The 21,417-nt window shown below is 35.3% G+C and overlaps 1 protein-coding gene across 1 annotated transcript in view; it reads left to right on the top strand.

Moving 5' to 3' along the window:
- LOC129953732 (fatty acyl-CoA reductase wat-like) overlaps positions 1–21,417 on the top strand; it is a 70,624-nt gene that overhangs the window by 37,937 nt on the left and 11,270 nt on the right. Inside the window, exons 5-6 of the mRNA XM_056067130.1 lie at positions 6,916–7,171; positions 7,328–7,520. Coding sequence (XP_055923105.1) covers positions 6,916–7,171; positions 7,328–7,520 — 449 coding nt within the window. The remainder of the gene's footprint in view (positions 1–6,915; positions 7,172–7,327; positions 7,521–21,417) is intronic.

Raw genomic sequence — 21,417 nt, 5'->3', positions numbered from 1 at the left:
AAATGTCAAAAGGTTCAATTTGACAAAACGGACCGATTATAATAACGTCTAATGGGAAGTTAACAAAGAGGTTCGAATGCGACCTGCACTTAAGACTTGCCTGTCCGTCGATTTGTCAAAATTTTCAATTCGACCATTTGGACAATAATTTCCTATGGGAAGTTCAAAATACTGTTTTGTTTTAGTTCCCGAATTTCTTTTTGGAAGTCAATTGTTTTTTTCCTGTTTTTGCAATAAAGCTATTACTATTAGATTAATAGCCTTAATGAAATTGTTAAGTCAGTCAGAAGTTATGTATAAAATTACTAAGCCGCGTGTCATTATGCAGCAAAAATATGCATTAGTGAATTTTAATTAGAAATATTTTTTTAATAAGCAAAAGTGCAGGTTGACGAAAACCTACTTTTCTAGCTGAGTGACTCTTCAATAAAGACATAAAAAAGCTTATGAAATAAGCGAAAGACAAAAAACTTGGCAATTTTCTTTTTTAAATTTAAATTGTTGGTGCTTAAATAAAAGTAAAATTATTAAAACTTGATATTTAAATTCATTTTTCTAGTTCTGAACAACATTGGTTTTTTAGTTGTGAACTTTAAATATATTAAAAGTTTAACTCAACGTTACAACCTAATTATGCTTCCGAAATGTAAAGATGATATTTTTTAGTTAGTGCATTGAGCTGATTGGTAAACAAATATTCATATTTGAAAAACCCGACCTCATTTAATGTTGACGGATATGTGAAACCCCCAACCCTAAAATCGCACTGGATGTAAAAACTATAAAAAATATTACTATGAAGATAAGTCTCCAAAAAATGCTAACATGATTGTTATTTGCTTAAATACCTGTCATAGCAAACAGTTTTAACAGTTATTGAACGTTTTTCAAAAATTTTAAATGATAATTTTTATAAAAGCCAATTTCTTCACAAAGCTGTTAAATAAAATTAAAAGTTGATCTAGTTATTATCGGTTTATCTTTAGCAAGCCGTTTTGGAACGTTTAGAACTCAAGCATATGCTCACATCTAATCATGTCTGAAGATTTCTGTTCAAAATCATTTTTGAGTTCTAGAAATTTTAGATCTGGTTTTAATGGAACTGAGATGTAACGTGTTGCTTGCTCAGCACCCCGTAGCTGGTTCTGACTCAAAATTTTGGCATTCTATATACGAAATAAAAAATGTTTGTCAGTTTTTGTTGGATTTAGGATTTAGTTTTGGTATTCTCAATTTTGTTCGAATTGAAAATTGTGTTTTCGTGATTCATTACTGAATTTTAGTTAAGATTTGTGTTATTTAAAATAATTCTTTTTTTTGATAAATGTACGCATGTACATATTTATGTACAAATGTGATTCGTGTTGCACTGAAATCAAGAAATCGTGTGTTCAGTAAATTCAGCCGCTAAAAGGTTATTGTCGAGACGAAAAATGCAACAATATAGTCATGATCATTTTAAACGCTAATATGTATAATGTCCATTCAACCCTTCGATTTATTGTTTAAGTGCTTATGTAATTTTTACTCTTTATAAAGCTGCAAGCGTCTACAGAATTTTACTAATGCAGCTTCTATTTATAGCTTCTTGTCAAACCATCCATATTTATGTATGTATTTCTAAAAAATACTTAATAATTGCATATAAAATTTCCTTCTGGTATGGTTTTTAATCCAAAACCGAAATTAATATAAAAATCAGGCCTTTGGATGAAATAAAATCATTGCTAAACCGAGTTCTAATATCCTAGCCCCAAATTTGATTGGCTAATAAATCGAACACATGTACATACATAAATGTATAGATCAACTGAGATCTTAATCAGAGCTCTATCGCTTCAGAACTTGATGAAGAAATGAGTTAGAACAGAAAAGAGTTAGGTTTATCAATAGACCAAGTTTTAAAGACTATAACTTTGTAAAGAAATTGGCCGTAAGAGTATCGACAGGAAGTTATGAGTTTGGCAGACATTCCAGACAATTTTCATCCTAAAAATCAACACCTATGAATTTTCAAAAATTGGTTTATTAAACCTAAGAGTTAAAGATAGTGATGTACACATGTATATTTAATACGTCCCTTAAGCATTTTACTTTCTTCTATGACTAATCACACAAATATTGTATTTCTTTTTAGTTTTCCATGTTTCAAACTACGATAGTGGCTTTCTAAACAAAATAACTCTTGACTTAGTTATTTTGATGTAGTCGAATTTTGTTCGATACAAAATTAAAAGTGTTGTAATTCTGCTAATTGGTAATTCATCATCTCCAGTCTTCACAAAAACAGTAGTCTTTGTTTTTGGCGGTATGTTATTTTAAAGTGAAGATGTAAAATACATCAGTAAATAAAATATTAGATACATTTGCTTAACAAACGTTCAAGACACTTAGTACACTGAGGTGTAATAATACCGTAATTAACGTATGAGATCTTATTTTTGTATGGTCAACAACAATTCTTTTTCTTAAAGATATTTTCTAAGTTTAATTTTTCTCGTGTTTCCAAGAAACTTCGATATTTTTATTAAAATATGAAATAAAAATACGATAGACCGCTTTGACTTGCTTAAAGTAAAGTAAATGATTTATTTAGTAGTCCTTTAAAGTCGTCAGTTGTTTTTTGTGTTATTCTGCTTACCCTTGTTTTTAAAATACTGAAGTCACCAAAATGGATAATATTTTTGCAATTAGCCTGAGATAGCCAACATATTTTAGAAATATTTATTTTAATAACGCTAATAAGTCACTTATCACTTTATTCCACGTTCATTTGTATATGAATTTAAAATATTTAACACTCATTACAGAAATTCAAAGCTATTTCCTTTTATATCTTGTGTTTATGCATGTTTTTAAACAATTTTCACTGACATAGATAAATTTGATTATCTTTTTTCAAGTGTACAATTTACATAGAGTACAATTTATTTATATATATTACAAAAATCATTAAAGCATGGCTTTGCCGTCTACCCGATGGACATTAATTAATTGACATATTAAAATGGAAATAGTTAATAAACAAGAATTCAAAAGTGAAAATATTTTGTTTTACATTCTTCTATGTCTTTATGATTTTGTTTCTCAAAACTCCTCGTTCAAAATTTGTTGTCTATGAGAGATTGCCTTTATGTAATACCTATAGAGGCGGGTAACCTCTTCTTCGCAGTTCAGCATCGCTAGCACCTCCGTTTCTGTTTTCTGCACCTCTTTCGAGATAGAACATATTCCAATGAAATGAATGATATCTTCTCCTACTGCCAGGTAATACAGAGTGCAAGAAACTGGCAAGCCTTCGCAATGTGGTATGAAGTTCAGTCATCCCTATATTTTTCATCAACTTTAGATACTAAGTCATAGAGGGTATCTTGTACTACTTTTTTGTCATTTACCTGATGGCTTAAATTCAGGTTAAATAGTCTGCAAGCTCCATTAGTTTCTCATACCAAAGTCCCTTCTTCTGGATCGTATACAACACTATTACTTTTGGCAATCTTCCACTTGGCATATTAAGCACTTTCAATATATAGTCACCATGTGACTTAAGTATTTTGATAAACAGAGGTGACAATCCAGTTTCGATGTTTATCATGTAGTTCGGTGTGTTGATCGGTAGCAGAAAACATCTTTTTATATAAAATCTCAACAACTTCTCAACCGTTCCATATTTTTCAAAACCCCAAGTTTGCGCTGCATACATCATCACGGATTCCGCAACTGCGATGAAAACCTTGTATTTAACACTGTGTGAAATTAAGTTGTTTCCGAAGCATTTCTTCCAAGTCGCGCTAATAGCACTTTTAGCTTTTATAAGTTTATCTTTTAGATGATTTTCCATGTTTAGATTGCTGGTTTTAATAACACGAAGATATTTGTAGGCTCAGTAGTACCCGTGGCATGATGGTTAGTGCGTTGGACTGTCATGCAAGGGGTCTTGGGTTCAATCCCTGCCTGTGCCACCTTAATTTAAAAAAAAAATAATTTTCGCGGGTACTGCCTCTTGCGAGGAATTGACAAATCCTTCAAGAGTAATTCTTGTCATGAAAAAGTGCTTTCTCAAACTAGTCGTTCGGATTCGGCATAAGATTGTAGGTCCCCTCCATTCCTTACAACATTACTCGCACACAGGAATGGTTGAGAGTTGTAAGTCACTAGGCCCTGGTTCACAACGGACTGTTGCGCCACCCCATTTGATTTGATTTGATTTGTAGGCTCTCACAACTTCGACCGGTTCACTGTTTAAGTACCACTGCTCATTCCTGGACATTCTGCCAGACGCCTTTTTAACGACAACCTGGAGTATTAACAAAGGCGATTGATCATTGATTGCAATTTTGCAGGTGAATATGCAAAAAGCACAACATCATCAGCAAATAAGAAAGCTTTGATCGCCATTCCCGCAAACTCTATCCCACCAGGTAAACCGTCAATAAGATCGTCGATAAACAAAGCAAAAAGATTTGGGCTTGCTTTACTCCCATTGAGGTTTCGATCCATTCCGACATTTCATCACCGTTCCATACTGTAGCATGATTTCCATCATAAAGGTTTTCCAAGACTCTGTCAAACTTTGATGTCATTCTGGCATTACATAGTTTGTAAAACAACGTTCTAAATTCAAGGAAAAATACGTATAACTTCTTTTTATGTTCTAGAAAAGTTCCTATAATGCTTCTTAAGATAAAGATGTTATCACTCGTGGAATAACCACTTCGAAAACCTTTAGCTGCATTGAGGATATTCCGCGGTAATTTCTTGGATCTGATATGTCTCCTTTTTTATGAATAGGGAACGAAATTGACTCCTTAAACTGTTGTGATACATTTCCGGTTTTTAAAATTTCATTGAAGGCCTCTGTAAGTTTTTTGCCAAAGTCTACCGTTCCAAATTTCAAAAACTTTACTTGCTTTTCCATCTTTAAGTTTGTTCATTGTTAGACGTGCCTCTTCATCAGTACAAGGCGCATCCAGTATAGCCTCAGATTTAAACGGTTTTGCACATAAAAAGGCTGGAGCAACCAAAACCGGTTTTTAAAGCTTCTGGAAGAGCTCTCGCAGGAAGGGTTTCAATAGATTATTACCGATTTGGAGACTTTTACCGTTAATTTTTTTATCTCCTTCCAAAATTCTTTTGCTTCTCTGCAGCATACCAATTTTAGGGCCGTAGTTTCATAGTACCTTATTTGTTTTCCTTGCAGATTTTCTTGTACAAATTGTTTGCTTCAATGAAATGTTTTTTCAGAACTGGATAGTAAAATTTTCGGAATATTCTTAGCCACCCAAAAAATTTCTTTTTAGCCTTTTCACACTCCGTAATTTTCACTAAGTTTATATAAATATATCAAACAAAGTTGTATTAAGATAATATTTCTTAATATTAAAAAGATGCTGTTCGAAATTTGTGATTTTTAAGAGATTCAATTAATCAATTTTGTATGGATAACCTAGCTGAACTGGATTTACTTATCTGTATAACTTTATACAGGATTGTTTTAAGTGTCAATTATATAGCGTCATCTTCAATTTTCTAATTAATATTGTGCTATTTTGTGGCAACAAAAATTATCGTAAAAGCAAACATTTAAAACATTGTTAACAAAACTAATTATCTATATTCAAGTTAAATTTAAATGTTCTTAAATCTTAAAATTTAGTGTCAATTTAATAGCAAAAAGTAACATATATAAAGTTCGAAACCATCTTATTTAATTCATGTTTAGATTAATATGTCAATCCTAAACTTGCGCATTATGTATAAAGCACCCAAATCTAAAACGTGATTGCTTCGCACGTGTTTTCATCTTCAATATTATAATAATAATCAATCACACTAATTAATATTTTGTGACCAAACTAAATTTAAAACAAAAGCTTCTGTATCTCTGTACATTTGCTGTATTCCGAAACCAAAATGTGAAACCATCAAAATAATGCTTAATAATGACATAATGATGTGGTCAATAAGAATAATAATATATTTTTGTGGTTTTAAGCAACAAAAAAAAGTCAAGAAGTACAAAAACAAAAAGATTTTACTTACTTAATAACTTTATGAATGAAAAACAAAAGATACTTTTTAGGGAAGAACAAAAGATAATCGTTTTAATGCAAATATAAACAATGTGGTGATAGATTTATGGCTATAATCAATAAATAATCATCTTCGATTCGAAATGTTTACAACGGCGATAAAAATACTTTTTTTTGTATCTTTTTTTAAAGGTTGTAACTCCCTCAAAGCCAAGTCAAGTTAAGCTAAGTAACAGATATAAAAATTCACACACGATTTTCAAATCGTGTTAATTGTGACGAACTCGCGTACTTATATCTTTTTTTTGTGTCTTCATTTATTGTTTGTATCTTTTTTCTTGTCTTGCTCAAATTTAATTGATATGGAATCTGTGCGATACGATACTTATCTCTTTACATTGTTTCTCTACCATCACCCTAAAGTGTGAATGATGGCAGGGGTATGAGAGAGGGGGAGTGAGGCTTGTAGCCACATATTATGTTTGTCTTTTATGGAACTTGGAATTATAATCTATAAACACAACACAACATAGCCTTTAATCTCACTCAAAGCAAAGTGTATGTAAGTTGTTTTTAAATACACAATTTTTCACTCAAAAGTTTGTTTATCTATATTTCTATCTCTCTGTCACCGACTCACTCTAACTCTAACAAGCCCCCCATTGCAATATGCACTGCACACCCAGAATCCACAAGTGAAGGCTATCATCTTCTGAGTTTTTAGGTTAACTTCAAGTTCTTTTGATCAATTAAAGTCTCACGAGTATCTATGTGTGTATGTACATACTTTACGTATCTATAGTTTGTAAGTTTTTGTATCTACCAGTAAAAACAAGCTTATAACTGTATCTGGGTGTTATTATTATTTTTTTTTTCGTTGCAGAGTTTTCTTCATGTTTCGTCGGCTTTTGCCAACTGCAATCGAGCCCACATAGACGAGGTGTTCTACAGTGCGGGCATAAGTGGGGAGAATGCATGCCTTTTAGCAGAATTACTTAGTCCTGAGGTCCTTGACAAGATTAGTTCTAAGCTGATTGGAAACTTCCCCAACACATATACCTACACAAAGGCCCTGGCCGAGGAGATTATTCTAATGAACGGCAAGGAGCTGCCACTGTGTGTGTTTAGGCCCGGAATTGGTGAGTTACGCTTCCGACCGCACAAAATTTATGATGTGGTATTGCATGGACATTGGACAGCATGCAATTGCAAATATATGCACTGCACTGCATTGCATACTGCAAACTACTTGATGGTATGTTGATGATGATGATGTAATTATTTGATTATTGCAGTTATTCCGACGTATAAGGATCCGGTGCCGGGTTGGATTGACAACTTGTACGGACCGACGAGTATTCTAATTGGCGCCGCAACCGGAGTCCTGCGAGTTCTCTATGCCAGGATGAGCCAAAACGCCTCCGTTGTTCCCGTGGATTATTGTGCAAATGCGATATTGGCTTGCAGTTGGCATACCGCTAAGAACCCGTAAGTACAAATAGATACATTATTTCTTCCTTCCTTCCTACCCTTATGCACTGTGGCACTATATGACTACCCTATGGACCGACGACGACTACAATGGAAGAGTAGTGTATATGCGTTTTCGAATAGTTCCTGATGATGCTTCAGGCATCGTCGCCATCGTTGCCGTGCGTCGCTCGTCGTCGTCGTCAGGGGTACTTGTACTGTTTAAATAAATGATATTGGAATGCATTGCGACGACTACGATGACTACGAGTACGAATATACGGAAGGTTTGTTTGCACGGGAGACACGAGTCAAATTAATGGCTTGTCAGTGTTTATATAGATACAAATTGACTGTTTCCATATGAGACGTGATTTCAGAGTTCGCATAAAGCTTCCATAATACTCGGTCGGATATACTATATTATGATGATGAGACTTTATGGCGAGTAAATATTTGTTAATGGGTTGCCAGTAAATAAAACACAGAATGCATATGTTACACATCACAATAAGGTGGATATTATGGTATTATAAATCCTCCATGTTTTTGTTTTTGTTGTTTGATATGATCAGTTAAGGGAAAGACTTTGAACTTTGAAATGGCTCTTCAGTATTTTAAACTTATAACCAACGCAGCTTCCCTATCGATGCAAGTAGCTTTGCAGCTTTTCTGATGGTTTTAAGGGGTTTTTATTTGTTTTTTGAATTGAATTGAATTGAATGTATTTTTTTATTTTATCGATTTATTAATAGCCGTGTAGTTATCTGGTAATTAAAAATCCATTATAATTGTTTTTCCTTATTCATTAATGTGCAATGTAAATAAAAAAAGTTAATATTATTTTTCAACTTTTTATATTTTTGTCGTACAAAAATACAAACTTATTTGTTTTTCCAAGGAACTGTTGAGAATATTTTTAAAGCTATTTGGAAATCTACTGAGTACATACTTATTTTAATTTGTTTTAATTAAATATTCAGATAATTTTTCTTGACATTTATTTACATTTAAGTTCGGAAGTTATTCATATGACCTTTCCAGTGTTTGCACATGAAATTGTGATGCAAATATTCGTTGACGAAAATGTAGAAGAAGTTACGCATTTTATGAAATTCGTTCTTTATGCTTCGAAAATTTGGATTTTGAACATTAGATTTACAACCATTTTCTTGAATTTCATTACATATTTTTAAGTGCAAGTTAAGCGACCTTTACTTAAAGAAAGGTAGGAAATAATATCAAATTATCATTTCGAAAACTTGTAAATTTTGTAAGGTTCTTATGGCTTAATAGATTAATAGAATAAATAAATAGAACTAAAACAAAACTTATACTCATATAAAGTTTACAAAAATTATTTGTTCCTAGTTTTCAACCAAAAACTAAGCATAAATGAAACGAAAATAGAAGAATTTATGCCGATAGATTGCCCCAATCCTTGAGGCAATTTTAGAAAAATGCTCTCACAAGTCATCTCTTAGATCTACGCCACATAAGTCAATCATCAGGTCTTCTTAATGCTGACCAACAAAATAATTAAATCAAAACTGAAGAACTTTTCTGCTAGAACGGTAATTAGTAGAGGAACACCGAAAGGTAGTGTTCTAACCCCACTCCTTTGAAACTTGGTGGTAAAGGAAATTCTAACTGGTCCACAGGCGGAGGAATTCAGAGTGATTGACTATGCGGGAGACCTTGCTATAGCGGTCTCAGAAGTGTACTTAAGGCCCTTGATAGATGAAAGTATCATCATAAGTTCATTTAATTCGCTTGAACATCGTCCTTAGGTTTCTTGTCTGAACCTTTCTTACCGTTATTTTAACGGTGTATGCTCAAGTGAAATAGCCAGCTGCATTCCTCCCCTAAAGCAGTTCAACCGTAATACTCTCGCTTCTAGGAATGCTCATCAGTATACCCTCGAGTTCAACTTGGGCCGTACTGTCAAATACAGATATTCGTGTTTTAGCTGTACTACACTCTGTTTTTCCTACTCATTGCAATATTTAGGAATTCAAAACCAATGTGCACCAACATCTCCTTTCAAACCATCTCTCCATTTCCTAGTGCACACACTGTGCCTGCATAATAAGGGTAGTAATACACCCTAAAAGAACTCTTTAAAAATGTCTTAGACAAACTTATACTGACTGGTTGTCGACCCACATAAAAGCGAATTAGTCCTTTTTTGGAAGAAATACAAAATTCCGGGTCTTATTTTAGGCAAAAAAAAACTTAATTACAAACAAAATATACAACAAAGAGTCAAAAATGGTAATGTTGCTCTCTTTTCTTGCAAAAAAGGGTATTGGTAATTTGGTAATAAATGGGGCTTGCAACCTGCACTGGTTGTACCCATCGGTAATCAAGTCGATTTTAATGTACGGAGTAGCAATATGGTGTATTGCTTTAGTCAAAAAAAATAAACCGAGATAAACTTAATAAAACATAAGGTTCAACTTGCCTATTTGTAATAGCGTATCGCTTTGAACGACCCCATCTGCGGCACTGGACAGCCTACTCTACCTAACAGCTCTTTATATACTTAGCAAACAATAAGCTTTAGCTCTGCTATTCGCCTTAAAGCATCATCGTAGTAGGTTAGCAAACGATACTGGCCATACCGTTGTTCTTAACCCTAGAAAGATAACCTACGTCGAATTGACGTACAAATCATGCGTATCACTTATGGTCTATGAAATATGGTTATCTTTCTAGGGTTAAGTATTTAGAATAAATTCCAAAGCACACAGACTATAACGTCCCCCAACTGCAATAAGACAACAATTTTCCAGATTTATATTCCCTCCAGATCTTTCTGCAAGGAATGGGTATTACTGGAAGACAAGTTACTCCACTTTTACATAGATGGATTAAAAACTAATGCAGGTGTAGGGTTGTGTACCACCCAACGACTATCATTCCGTCTTCCCGTTAATGGAAGCGTTTTCTATAGGTGAAACTTTTGGCGATAAGAGAAGCCTTGTCCTGGCCTTAAGAAAACTTGATGTCAACAATATCCGTATTTTCTCAGATAGTGTGGTGTGACCGCTATCAAATCTCTGGAGTCTCTACAAACTCCATACCAGTCCATAACTGTCGATCATGGAGATAGAACAAAAGTTCAATATTCACCATTTGCTGGGTGTCTTACCATAGAGACATTCCAGGAAATTGTATGACAGATGAACTGCTCAGAAATGGTACAGTACAACGTTTGGTTAATGCTGACTACCAATCGCTACATGTAAACTATTGCTAATACAAGAAGCTATAAAGAAGGCAAACATTAGGTGGAATATCATCACACAAAACATCTGGCCTACACTAGGTCTATAGTTCTAAAGGTGCTTGCTGTCTCTAAGCAGATCGCATGTAAGCTCGATAATCGGTGTCATAACCGGACACTGTCTTATAGTAAAGCACAGCGTATTCTCAGTGACTTTTGCAGAAGCTGAATGGATGAGATACAGTTCTTCACCTCCTCTATATATGCCCTGCTCTAGCTTAAAAACGCCAGAATTACCTAGGAGAATTCTTCTATAACGATCTAAGCTATCTCAATCATGTGAAACTAATCAGTCTCTCACGTTTTCAAAATGGTTTGATTAAGCAAAGTAATACAAATTTCTAGTCATTTGTAAAAAATGTGCGCAACACAGCGTCATCGTCATTTCCTACACTCGTTTCCAATTACACTCTTTTTGTAAGCTTGATTGATAAAACCAATTTGCTTGCAGCACAGTGTGCTGTTAATTCGGTGATGCCAATGAGTGACATGACTCCTCCTGTACTTGAAAGAATCTTCTTTCGAACTCGCACGCTAGAGTTCTAAAAGGTCTGGACATACACAAATCCGCTGGCCCAGAAAATATTCCAGTTATTGTTCTGAAGAGGTGTTCTTCGACGCTGGCAAAACCACTGCGTAAGCTTTTCCATCTGACCTATTCTACTAGATTCTTTCCGAGTTGATGACAAACTGCATTTGTCCAACCTGTCCCTAAAAAACACGAATCCTCCTCCCCCTCTAACTATCGTCTAATTGCACTTACGTCCCTTCTTTCCAAGATCATGGAAACGCTGATCAATTTTTAGCTTAAGAAATATTTTGAAGAACTTAAGTTTCTTAATGACCGGCAGAATGGCTTTCGTTGCAATAGGTCCACTGGTGATCTCAAGGTTTATCTCATCGAACAGAGGAATAACTCTTTACATTATTTTGGAAAAAGTAAGATTATTGCACTTGATATTTCAAAAGCATTTGATAGAGTTTGACATCAAGCTCTCTTATTGAAAATGTGTGCGTTTGGTATTGATGAATCTCTTCTTTGTTTGAGTTAGAAATTACCTTCCAAGTAGTATTGGACGGGTTCAAATCTGATATACACAATCTTAACGCTGGTGTTTCGCAGAACTCCGCTTTGTCTCCAACTCTCTTCTTTATTTTCATAAATGGTCTTTTGTCTGAAGCTTCTAAAGCACTACATTGTTTTGCTGATAACATAATTCTCTTCTTTTCATATTCATTTTTCTCATACTTGTTCTTCGGATTTGAACGACCAACAGCAACGTATGATAAGCTCATTAAATTCTGATCTTGACAGCATTGTTCAATGGGGAGTCAATAACAGTGGAGAATTTAATGCTTCGAAAACTCAATGCTGTCTACTGCCACAAAAGTATAACCCTCCCCCACAACAACTGAACAACTATCACAAACCACTTATTGTGAAGTGATCACATGTTTGAAATTGCCAAAAATTCTGCTAAGGGTTTAGGTGTTTAGGTGTACAAGAAGTACAAAGATTCTTTCTTTAGCCGTACTACACGAATGTGGAATGCTTAACCAGGCTCATTATTTCCCAGTGATTAAGATGTGCACACATTCAAAACCAATGTACATCGGTTTCTTCTTTCTGATCCTATCCTCCCTTTCTAATTGCTCGCATTGTGTTTAATCATTATAAGGGTATTTATAACCCCTTTAGTGCAAGCATAATATAAAAAAGCCTCAAGATTCATGTGGTATCACAATAGGCTATTACTGGACTAAGTTTCAAGGACAGCCACTTTAACCTAACCTAACCCATGTCGTCATCTAAGTGTATTGGAATAAGTTGAACTTAAAATCAAAGAAGTTCTAAGTTATCAAGGTTAATTTTTTTGAAGATATGTCAGTGGATTTGATGTAGATGGAGCAGAAATGTTCGGTAAATTAAAGGAACATTATGAATGTCAAATAAAAATTCAACAGTAATGGAAAATCGCAAAGTCGTAACTTTTCTTAGCGAAATTTTGAAAAGAAAATAATGTGAAAATAAACCGTTTTCCATAGGATTTTTAAAGTAGTTTAATTTTGTTGTACCTGCGTATCTTTCTAAATGTTTAAAAAGTCGTATTTTAGGGAAGTTTATTCGTTACTGATTTGATAATTTACCATACAAAACGTACTTAGTTCCTAATTTCTTGAAGTTTCCTCGTTTTTAATTCAAAATTAAGTTTTTAAGAACAAACATTTTTATAATCCTTTTGAAAGTGCATAGTCACTTCTTAGAAGCAATTTTTATGTTTAACTTTTAAGTTTTCATTACTTAAGACATAGAACAATAACTCTAAATTGATGATTATTTGAAAAAAAAAACTTTATATTTTCAACGCTCTTTAACATGTAACTGATCTCAAATTTAATTCAAAACATGGCCATAAATTAAAAATTAAAAATTTAAATCATTTTCCATTGGTTCTGTGAGACATCAAATATTAGTAAATATAAATTGTGACATTTTGTAAGAATGGTTATGAATATCAATATCAAAACTGGAATTGTATTTTTGAAATATTTTCAAAGAACGAAACAGGTTGTATTTTGAAGAAAATTGTTTCTCCTTAATAACTTAGCAACAATTTAAAATTGTGTTTGTTGTGGCGCTGAATTTAAAACATTTTCGATTATATCAATACAAACAAAATTTCCACGGATTTTAAGGAACTTTGAACTTGCAAAATATAAAAATAGTCCAATTCACAAATAGCTTCATTACATTTAAATCATTTTAAATCCCCAGTCCGAAAAACCATAAATTAACAACTTGTTGTAAATCTATGTAAACCTACTTACTTACTTATCCGGCTCACAATCCATTAAGGGTCTCAGCCTGAGATACTGTAGTCTTCCATCGTGAACGATCCCTCGCATGCACCCTCCAGTCACCGAGACGAAGCGCTCTGGCTCTAGTCACGTGGTCCTTTTACCGTAGGTTCGGTCTTCCATGTCGTCTTAAACCTGGGGATGGGCTGAGAAGACTTTCTTGGCTGGAGCGTTGTCGTCCATTCGCTCGATGTGGCCGAACCACTGTAGTCGTCTTTTCTTGGCCTTCTGGATTACATCCACATCTTGGTACAGCTCATACAGTTCTCGGTTGTATCTTCTTCTCCATTCGCCATCGTCGCATACGGGACCAAAAATCCGTCGAAGAATTTTTCTTTTCAAAAGTGCCCAGTATCAGTTCCCCTTTTTTACTTATCGTCCAGCACTCGGCGCCGTAGAGTTGGACTGGTAAAAGTTTTGAATAACTCGGATGAGCTGTTACCCATTTGCACTCTGCACTGCGTATTGTTTAGCGTCATGCGGCACAGCTGGATCAGTTTGTTCGGGATCCCGAATTCAGACATCGCCAGCATAAGCTCTTGACGGTGGATGCTATCATAAGCAGTTTTTGCATAACATCGGGTCGTCTTTTTTGTAGATGGAGCATATGGAGCTTATCAACCAGTCGGTGGGTATGCATTCTTCCTCCCACACTTTGGTGATGACCTGGTGCATGCGGTTTATCAAAATATTCCTCCATGTTTAAAGAATTTTGCATGTATGCCATCGGACCCGGCGGACTTGTTATTTTTTAGCTTTTGGATGGCTCTCTCTGCTGGGGGCTGGGACTGGGTTTTCATTGACTGGTCTTGCTTATCTTTAGTTATTATCTTGGTCGACATTTTGCGCATTCACTAGGTGACTAGGTTTACTTTACTGTTTCGAAGAGCTTGTGTCCCGGTTCTGAAACCAGAGCTAGTTGCTTCGACCTTTTAAAGAAACTTCGGGTGTTGTTCTTGGCCCGAGACTTCTCTAGATTATTGAACTGAGAAACTGCGGATGCTCTTTTCTTCCTTCGCAGGGCCTTTTTCTCATTTCTCCTTTTCGTGCGGTACTATTCCACCATCTGAATACGTGTATTTCCTGTCTCTTTTTTCAAATATCACGCACTCATCATCATATTACGGGTTCTTTGTCGGGGGTGGCTGGTAACCTATGGTGGTATCGGCTACATTTTTTATTATCTCGCGATATTGGTTCCACAATGTGCTTAGGCAACTGATGTTGAACTTCTTTCTTTGGGCCGCACGTGTTTTTTTGTCGTTTGATATTCGAGCTCTAAACTTAGCCACTACCAGAAAGTGGTCAGAGTCGACATTCGCTCTTCGGAAAGTGCGCAAGTTCAGGATGTTGCAGGATGCGTGCCTTGCGCCGATTAGCACATGGTCGATTTGGTTGGTGGTTCGACCATCCGGAGATCGCCAGGATGCTGTGTAGATCTTCCGTCTTAGAAACCTGGTGCTACTTATCACCGTATTACGAGTTGCAGCAAAGTCGATTAGTCGGAAGCCGTTGTCTGTTGTTTTTTCGTGGAGGCTGTGCCTTCCAACTAATCCGCCAAAGATGTCTTCCTTCCCGATTTTTTCATTGAAGTCTCCGAGTACGATTTTGACGTCGTACTTTGGACAGGCTCCGTAGGCTCTATCCAGGAGGTCGTAGAAATCATCCTTGTTAGACTCCTCAGCAATATCGGTAGAGTCGCGTGTACATATTATACTGATGTTCTGTAATGTGGCCTTGATACGGAACACAGCCAGGCGATCACTTATTATTTTGAAATCAATGAATTTTTAATCTAAGCCGATTTCCCTCGACAAATCCGCATCCAAATATATGTAATCTTTGATGACAGCTATAATAAATGTCGCATTATGTATACCAGTTTTCAGAATTTTTCCTTAAGGTTTTCATGTATCTACATATTTGTTGTTGATATAAGTTCCATCAACTAAAACAATAATGTTTTCAATTTTCCTTAGAAATATGGATAGCCCTATAGTTCAGTAAAAAAGTAAGGACAGAAAATTAAAAAAAAAACATAATTTAAGCAATTCTGGAAAGTCAAAGAAAAAATATGAAATATTTTATTTTTCCCGAACGATACTTCCTGATATTATCGATCTGAAAATATCTTTGTAAGCAGATCTCAAAATAAGAATCAAAATGCCTTTTTAACCACCATTTTCAGAATTCGAAATGCAAACAAAGCTGAACTCAAAATTATTTCCTTCGATTTTGTAAACTTTTTCTGATTTTCTACGAATGCCAAAACTATCCCTTTATTACTCTTTCCCAGCTTAGCTATAATACCCACATTGCAATTCAAAATTTCTACGAAGCAATATCTCATATAAATTTCCATCAAAACATCATAGCACACAACTTAAAGGCGAATCTTCCCAAATATTTATATAAACATTCTACTAAACGACTTGACCACCCAGCCAATTCTCTTCTCACAGTCTCAGCTTGACCCAATCACTTTCATAGATTTTGGCCAAAGATTTATCATCAAAATAAGAGCACAATAATTAAACCAATTCCACTTCCATTGAGTGAGTGCGAGTGTACCTCACCTTACCGTCGGTCGGTCGGTCGTATTTTCTATATAATAGTTTGTAGAATATTCCCATTCCTAGATTTGATCCAAAAAGCAAAACCAAAACTAAACCAACAGAAGAGACCATCCATTTATGGGCCATATAACATCTATTCCGAGCCAAAAACCCTCATATATGGAAAGTAATTCAAAACATGGATTGTTTAGGAAATCGATCCTTCTCCCTCTGGGGAACTGGAAACTGGGAGACGACTTATGGACGTCAATAACAGAAAGTACACCACACTACACATAACCATCGAACGAAACACTTTGTAGCCATAAGAACGGGAATAAGTCAAGAAGTTGGGTTCTACATATAGGTTTAGAGAGAGTATACCCTAACCACCCATCAGCTTTCAACTAGAAGTAGAACTACCATCTACCACCTTCACCACTCCCAACCCAAAACCCAACCCAACCAGAAAACCAAGAAACTCCTAAAAAGATATAAATGTGAACCTCATGGATAAAAATTGAGTCAATGGTCGGTCGATGGTCTTGCGGTCGTGTGTTGTAGATTGTTCACTCGTTTTACTTTAGTCCGGAACGGTGTAGGGCGGGGGTTGGTAAGAAATAATAAATACAACAACAACAAAAAAAGTGGTAAAGACCTTAGGTGGGTAAGGTAAAGGGTGTTGGGTGGTGTGTCACTTTCAGAATTTAATGATGCTTCCCGGGATGGTAAACAAATTAGTTGGCATTCATTCAACGCATCAGCTTCACATTCTGCAGTTAACTTCAAGCCTTGATGAATTCTCTGGAAAGAAGTGATTCATTTTTTCTTGCAATTATAACCAAACCACACTTGGTTTATGTTAGCTTTGTGTAAGCGTTATGCGGGTTTAATGTTCTCTTCCTGAGCAATTAAAATGATTTCGAGCTTCGAGGTCGCCAACAGGTGAATGTTTGATGTTGCACGATTTTAATCTTCCAAACTTGTTTCCTTTCATCAATTTCCATTTCCAAGTCATTCAAATTGATATCTCCAAGTTAATTCAATTGGCATTCATTTAGAAGGTATTATTATAACCATTCTCAAAGCTTTGCTACCAAAATCATACCTACAGAAAATATTTTTGTTTCAGCTTAAACAAAGAAGAAAAAGGAAAAGCAAATTGAAATCAATTCAATTAAGTTCAATAGCTCTGAACGTTAGGGAGGATTGGGGTTGGCCTTTGGGGAGTTTTTATAGTTGCTGTTCCTCATTTGAATACTCAGCGAGTTGACCTTCTATGTATATTATGAGGTTCTTTTAACCCCAAAAAATATGCAATATTTTGTATATCTATAAAGATACAGAAATACTTTTTGGTTGTCTCCTTTAGTTTCGTTTCATTTGGTTGTTGGTTTCTATGGCATTCGACTTTGACTAGAAATTGATTTATTTATCCTTATTTTGAGATGCTTGATGGCAAGAAAAAAAGCAATAAACAGAAGAGATATGAAGAAATAGTGATGTACGACTTGAGTATGCATATAAATGTAGGATGTCGGTTACCTATCATACCAACAATTTTTTTTTGTTCCTGTATCCTAGCAACCTAACATTATGTATGAGTGTACAGTAAAACCCGGTTAAAAATGAGAGCTAGGCAGTTATAAACTAGAAACTTATCACAATAAAACTTTAAGAGTTTTAAAAATGCGTTCATAACAAACAGAAATGTTGTCGTAAATTAAGAACCATTTTTATTGCTCCAAAGTTGAGTTTAAAGTAGCAAGTATTACATTGGTTAACAAATTTGAATTCGATATTTTAATCAATCATGACATTACGATAGTTGTGGAGTCAAAAAATTGGGTCCGGGAATTCCGTCCATCTGTCTGTCTTTCTATCTGTCTCTCCTCGTCCTTACTTTAGACCTATAAAATACTAGGGTGCTTCCTAGTGGAACAGAGGACCTCAACTACTTCTACGTGCAATCATTTTCTATTTTCCGCGATGCATTAAAGCTCTCTCCAGCTCTTTTGAAATCTCCATGATTACTTCTCAAATGTTCTTCTTCATAAGCTTCTCGGTTTACCGAATCTTCTGCGTTCTTGAGTGAGTGGATTCCATAGCGTTGTGGTCTTCGTATAACAGTATCAATGGATTCCTGATCCAATATCCCATAAAGTTATTCATTTTATATACGATTAGATCACAAAACCTGTAAGATGTTTTGTTAATGAAGGCTGGCAGTTTCCTGATAATAACTGCTATTATTTTCTAGGTACAACAACCGTATAACAGTACTGAATCAACGTTTTAAAGGAACAGATATTATAGACATGCTTAACGTGAACACCTTCCGTTTAGGACTCATTTCACGGTGGGCCTACCCACAATATCAGGACCAAGAAAAGAGTTGGTCAACAGCCGAGAGCAGTACAAGTACTACCCCTTGAGCTGCAGCCCTTGTTGAATAGTGAAGTCTATCTTGCACCTCTTGTATTCTAAGGGCCATAGGTGTTAAACAGTAACCTTAGAACACCGTTTAGCTATGCATACGGCAAGAACAACCACCACGATACTCCCACTAGGGGGCCTACCTCTTAGACAGGCTGAACCAAGTCAACCAGTGTCAATGAGACACCAGAACCGACAAGACTCAGTGGCTCCTGTCTCCCGTGGTACCCGAATATAGCTTCAGGTCGAGCTTCGCAACCGTTAAGGTTACTTTTAGATGGACTCCTTACAGTCCAAAATAATAATTTTACTCTGCGCGACCACCAGTTGAAGAACTGGTAGCAATGCAGAGCAACATCATAGAAGTTTTAGCGGAACAGTAGTTGCTTTACTTTCAAGGTAAGAGAGTTATTGTTCCTCCAAATATTGGACATCATCCTGAACGTATCCATAGATTATCTGATAAAGCCATAGATATTTTGTTGGCTTCCGGCTTCGGTGTGAAATGTTTGCTATAGAGAGATTTAGTGGATGGTTTCAAGGCTGAGCATCTTAGTTTTTCCAATATTAAGCCCCACGATTTCTGCTTCTTTCTCCAGCATTGTTGCCATTTGTTGAAGGTCTATTATCCTGTGCGATAGCCAGCAATTATCTTCTGCATTCTCAAGATTTTAAGTTATGTTGCCTAACTTCAGCACATCAATGATCACCAATAAAAACAGAATAGGTGACAATCCTGCCTGACTTAATTGTGTACTTGAAAGTCCTCCGACAACCTACCTCCGTGTAAGGCGTGAAATTAGGTCTCATTATAAGTCATCTAGAAAGTAGAGAAGAGCCCATCCTTGATACCCCTCTTCCGCAAAGACAGCCAGATAAACTTCCTATTAACGTTGTTAAAAAACATTCTAAGAATCAATGAACACCAGGTGAGTCAATATTCGACGTACTGTTCGAAGGTGATATACAAGGTGTTAATGCGACCACTGCAGGATGATCCAGTGCGAAATCCTACTTGTTCAGCGTCGAGTGTTGCTTTGAGGTATTATCTCACACGTTCTAAAATACTCTTCTCCACTGTTTTGGCTATAGCAGGCAAAACACAAATATCTCTTCAATTTTCGTGTCTAGTTTTTGGTGAGCTTGATAATTATTACCTTTTTCCACTCTTCGAAAAAGCGTTTCACAAACCCATGTTGCTTCTAAAAGCTGTTAAACATTATGTGACGCAACAGTCCATGAAGAACCAGGGCATAGTGACTTACAACTCTCAACCATTCCTGTGTGCGAGTAGTGTTGTCAGTGATGGAAGCGACTTACAGTTTATATGCCGAATTCGAACGACTAATAAGAGAAAGCACTTTTCATGACAAGAATTACTCTTGGAGGCTTTGTCAATTCCTCGCAACAGGCAGTGCCCGTGAAAAGACTATAGATGGCATAGGCAGGGATTGAATCCAAGACCCCTTGCATGACAGTCCAACGCACTAACTATCACGCTACGGGTATTACTCTAAAATCTGTTGCAGCAGTTTATTAGATGAACTTGGTGTTGCTTGCAACGGTTCTGTACCGTTTAGCTCTACCGCTTTGTTGTTTTTCAGTGCTTTGATCGCGAAACCTATATCTCTTTTTTACTAGGGGTTGCATTTCGTTAAAGTTGCATCTGGCAAGGGAAACTCAGAAGATGTCAGTTCGACGAGGCTTTCAAATACATTGTTTAAAACCATAGCCAACTGTTCCTTCCATCTTCTTAGTTGGTTCTAATCCGATATCAGTAGATAGTCATTTCTACTTCTAACCGAGTTTTGCTTTGAACTCTACCACCAACTAGCTCTTTGGTTATTCTTTAGAGGGTTCTGATGTTTCTTAAGCCTAAGCATTATTATAGTTGTGCCTAAGACGTGATTTTTTCTTTATTGCAAACGTTAGGGTTTAACTATTATAATGTACTAATGTACACAATTAAATATTTTTGTCACCGGGTTTTTCATGGATTGGAATTGTTTTTCGTCATTATATTACTTCATTTAAGCTTTAACGAGTGCGCTAGAGCTCTCAAATTCATAGGTTAACATTAAAAAAAATTATATAAGTAAAGGTGCAAAGAGGAGCTAAATCGGCCTTAAAATCTAGATCCAGATTTGCAAATTTGATCTTAAATCTAAAATAAATGAATTTATTTTGTTGCTATGGAATTTGTGTTGTGATAGATCTAGATAACAAATTAATAGATTTATTTTATGCCTGGAAAACCATATTTAATATATTTCTAAACAAGCTTTTATATTGTCTAAATAATATTTCGAGATTGAAAATGCTTAATAAGACTAGATAGACTAATTGGCCTTCTTTTAAATCTTAAAATATAAGTACTAATTTTTATTTTAAGGTTAAAATAAGAGGTAATTGAGCGGGGCAGGTATGTGGCTAATCGAAATATGTACTAACAAGATAATTCATTCCTAAAAAATCCTTACAATTTTGATAGTAAGAAAAATTGTGAGTTAGGCACCTAAGTGAGAAGCACATATCCGGGTTCTAATGTATACATAGGTTTCCAGTTGATATATCCGCAAATAGCTTTGGTGGAAAAAATGTATATCGTTGGCATAAGGAAAACTTGCAAGACTGCAAATTAGTATGAATTCGGTATTGAAATGTTTCAAAATAGAATTTCTGTTTACATTATATTTTTATATATAAAGGGTTTTAACCGTATATGGGTTTTATTTTATGAAGATTGAAAAGGAATCTGACCAAATTTATGAAACAA

The sequence above is a fragment of the Eupeodes corollae genome, chromosome 1, assembly GCF_945859685.1.
Source record: "Eupeodes corollae chromosome 1, idEupCoro1.1, whole genome shotgun sequence".
Classification (NCBI taxonomy): Eukaryota; Metazoa; Arthropoda; class Insecta; order Diptera; family Syrphidae; genus Eupeodes; species Eupeodes corollae.
This window is presented reverse-complemented; position numbering and strand designations above follow the sequence as displayed.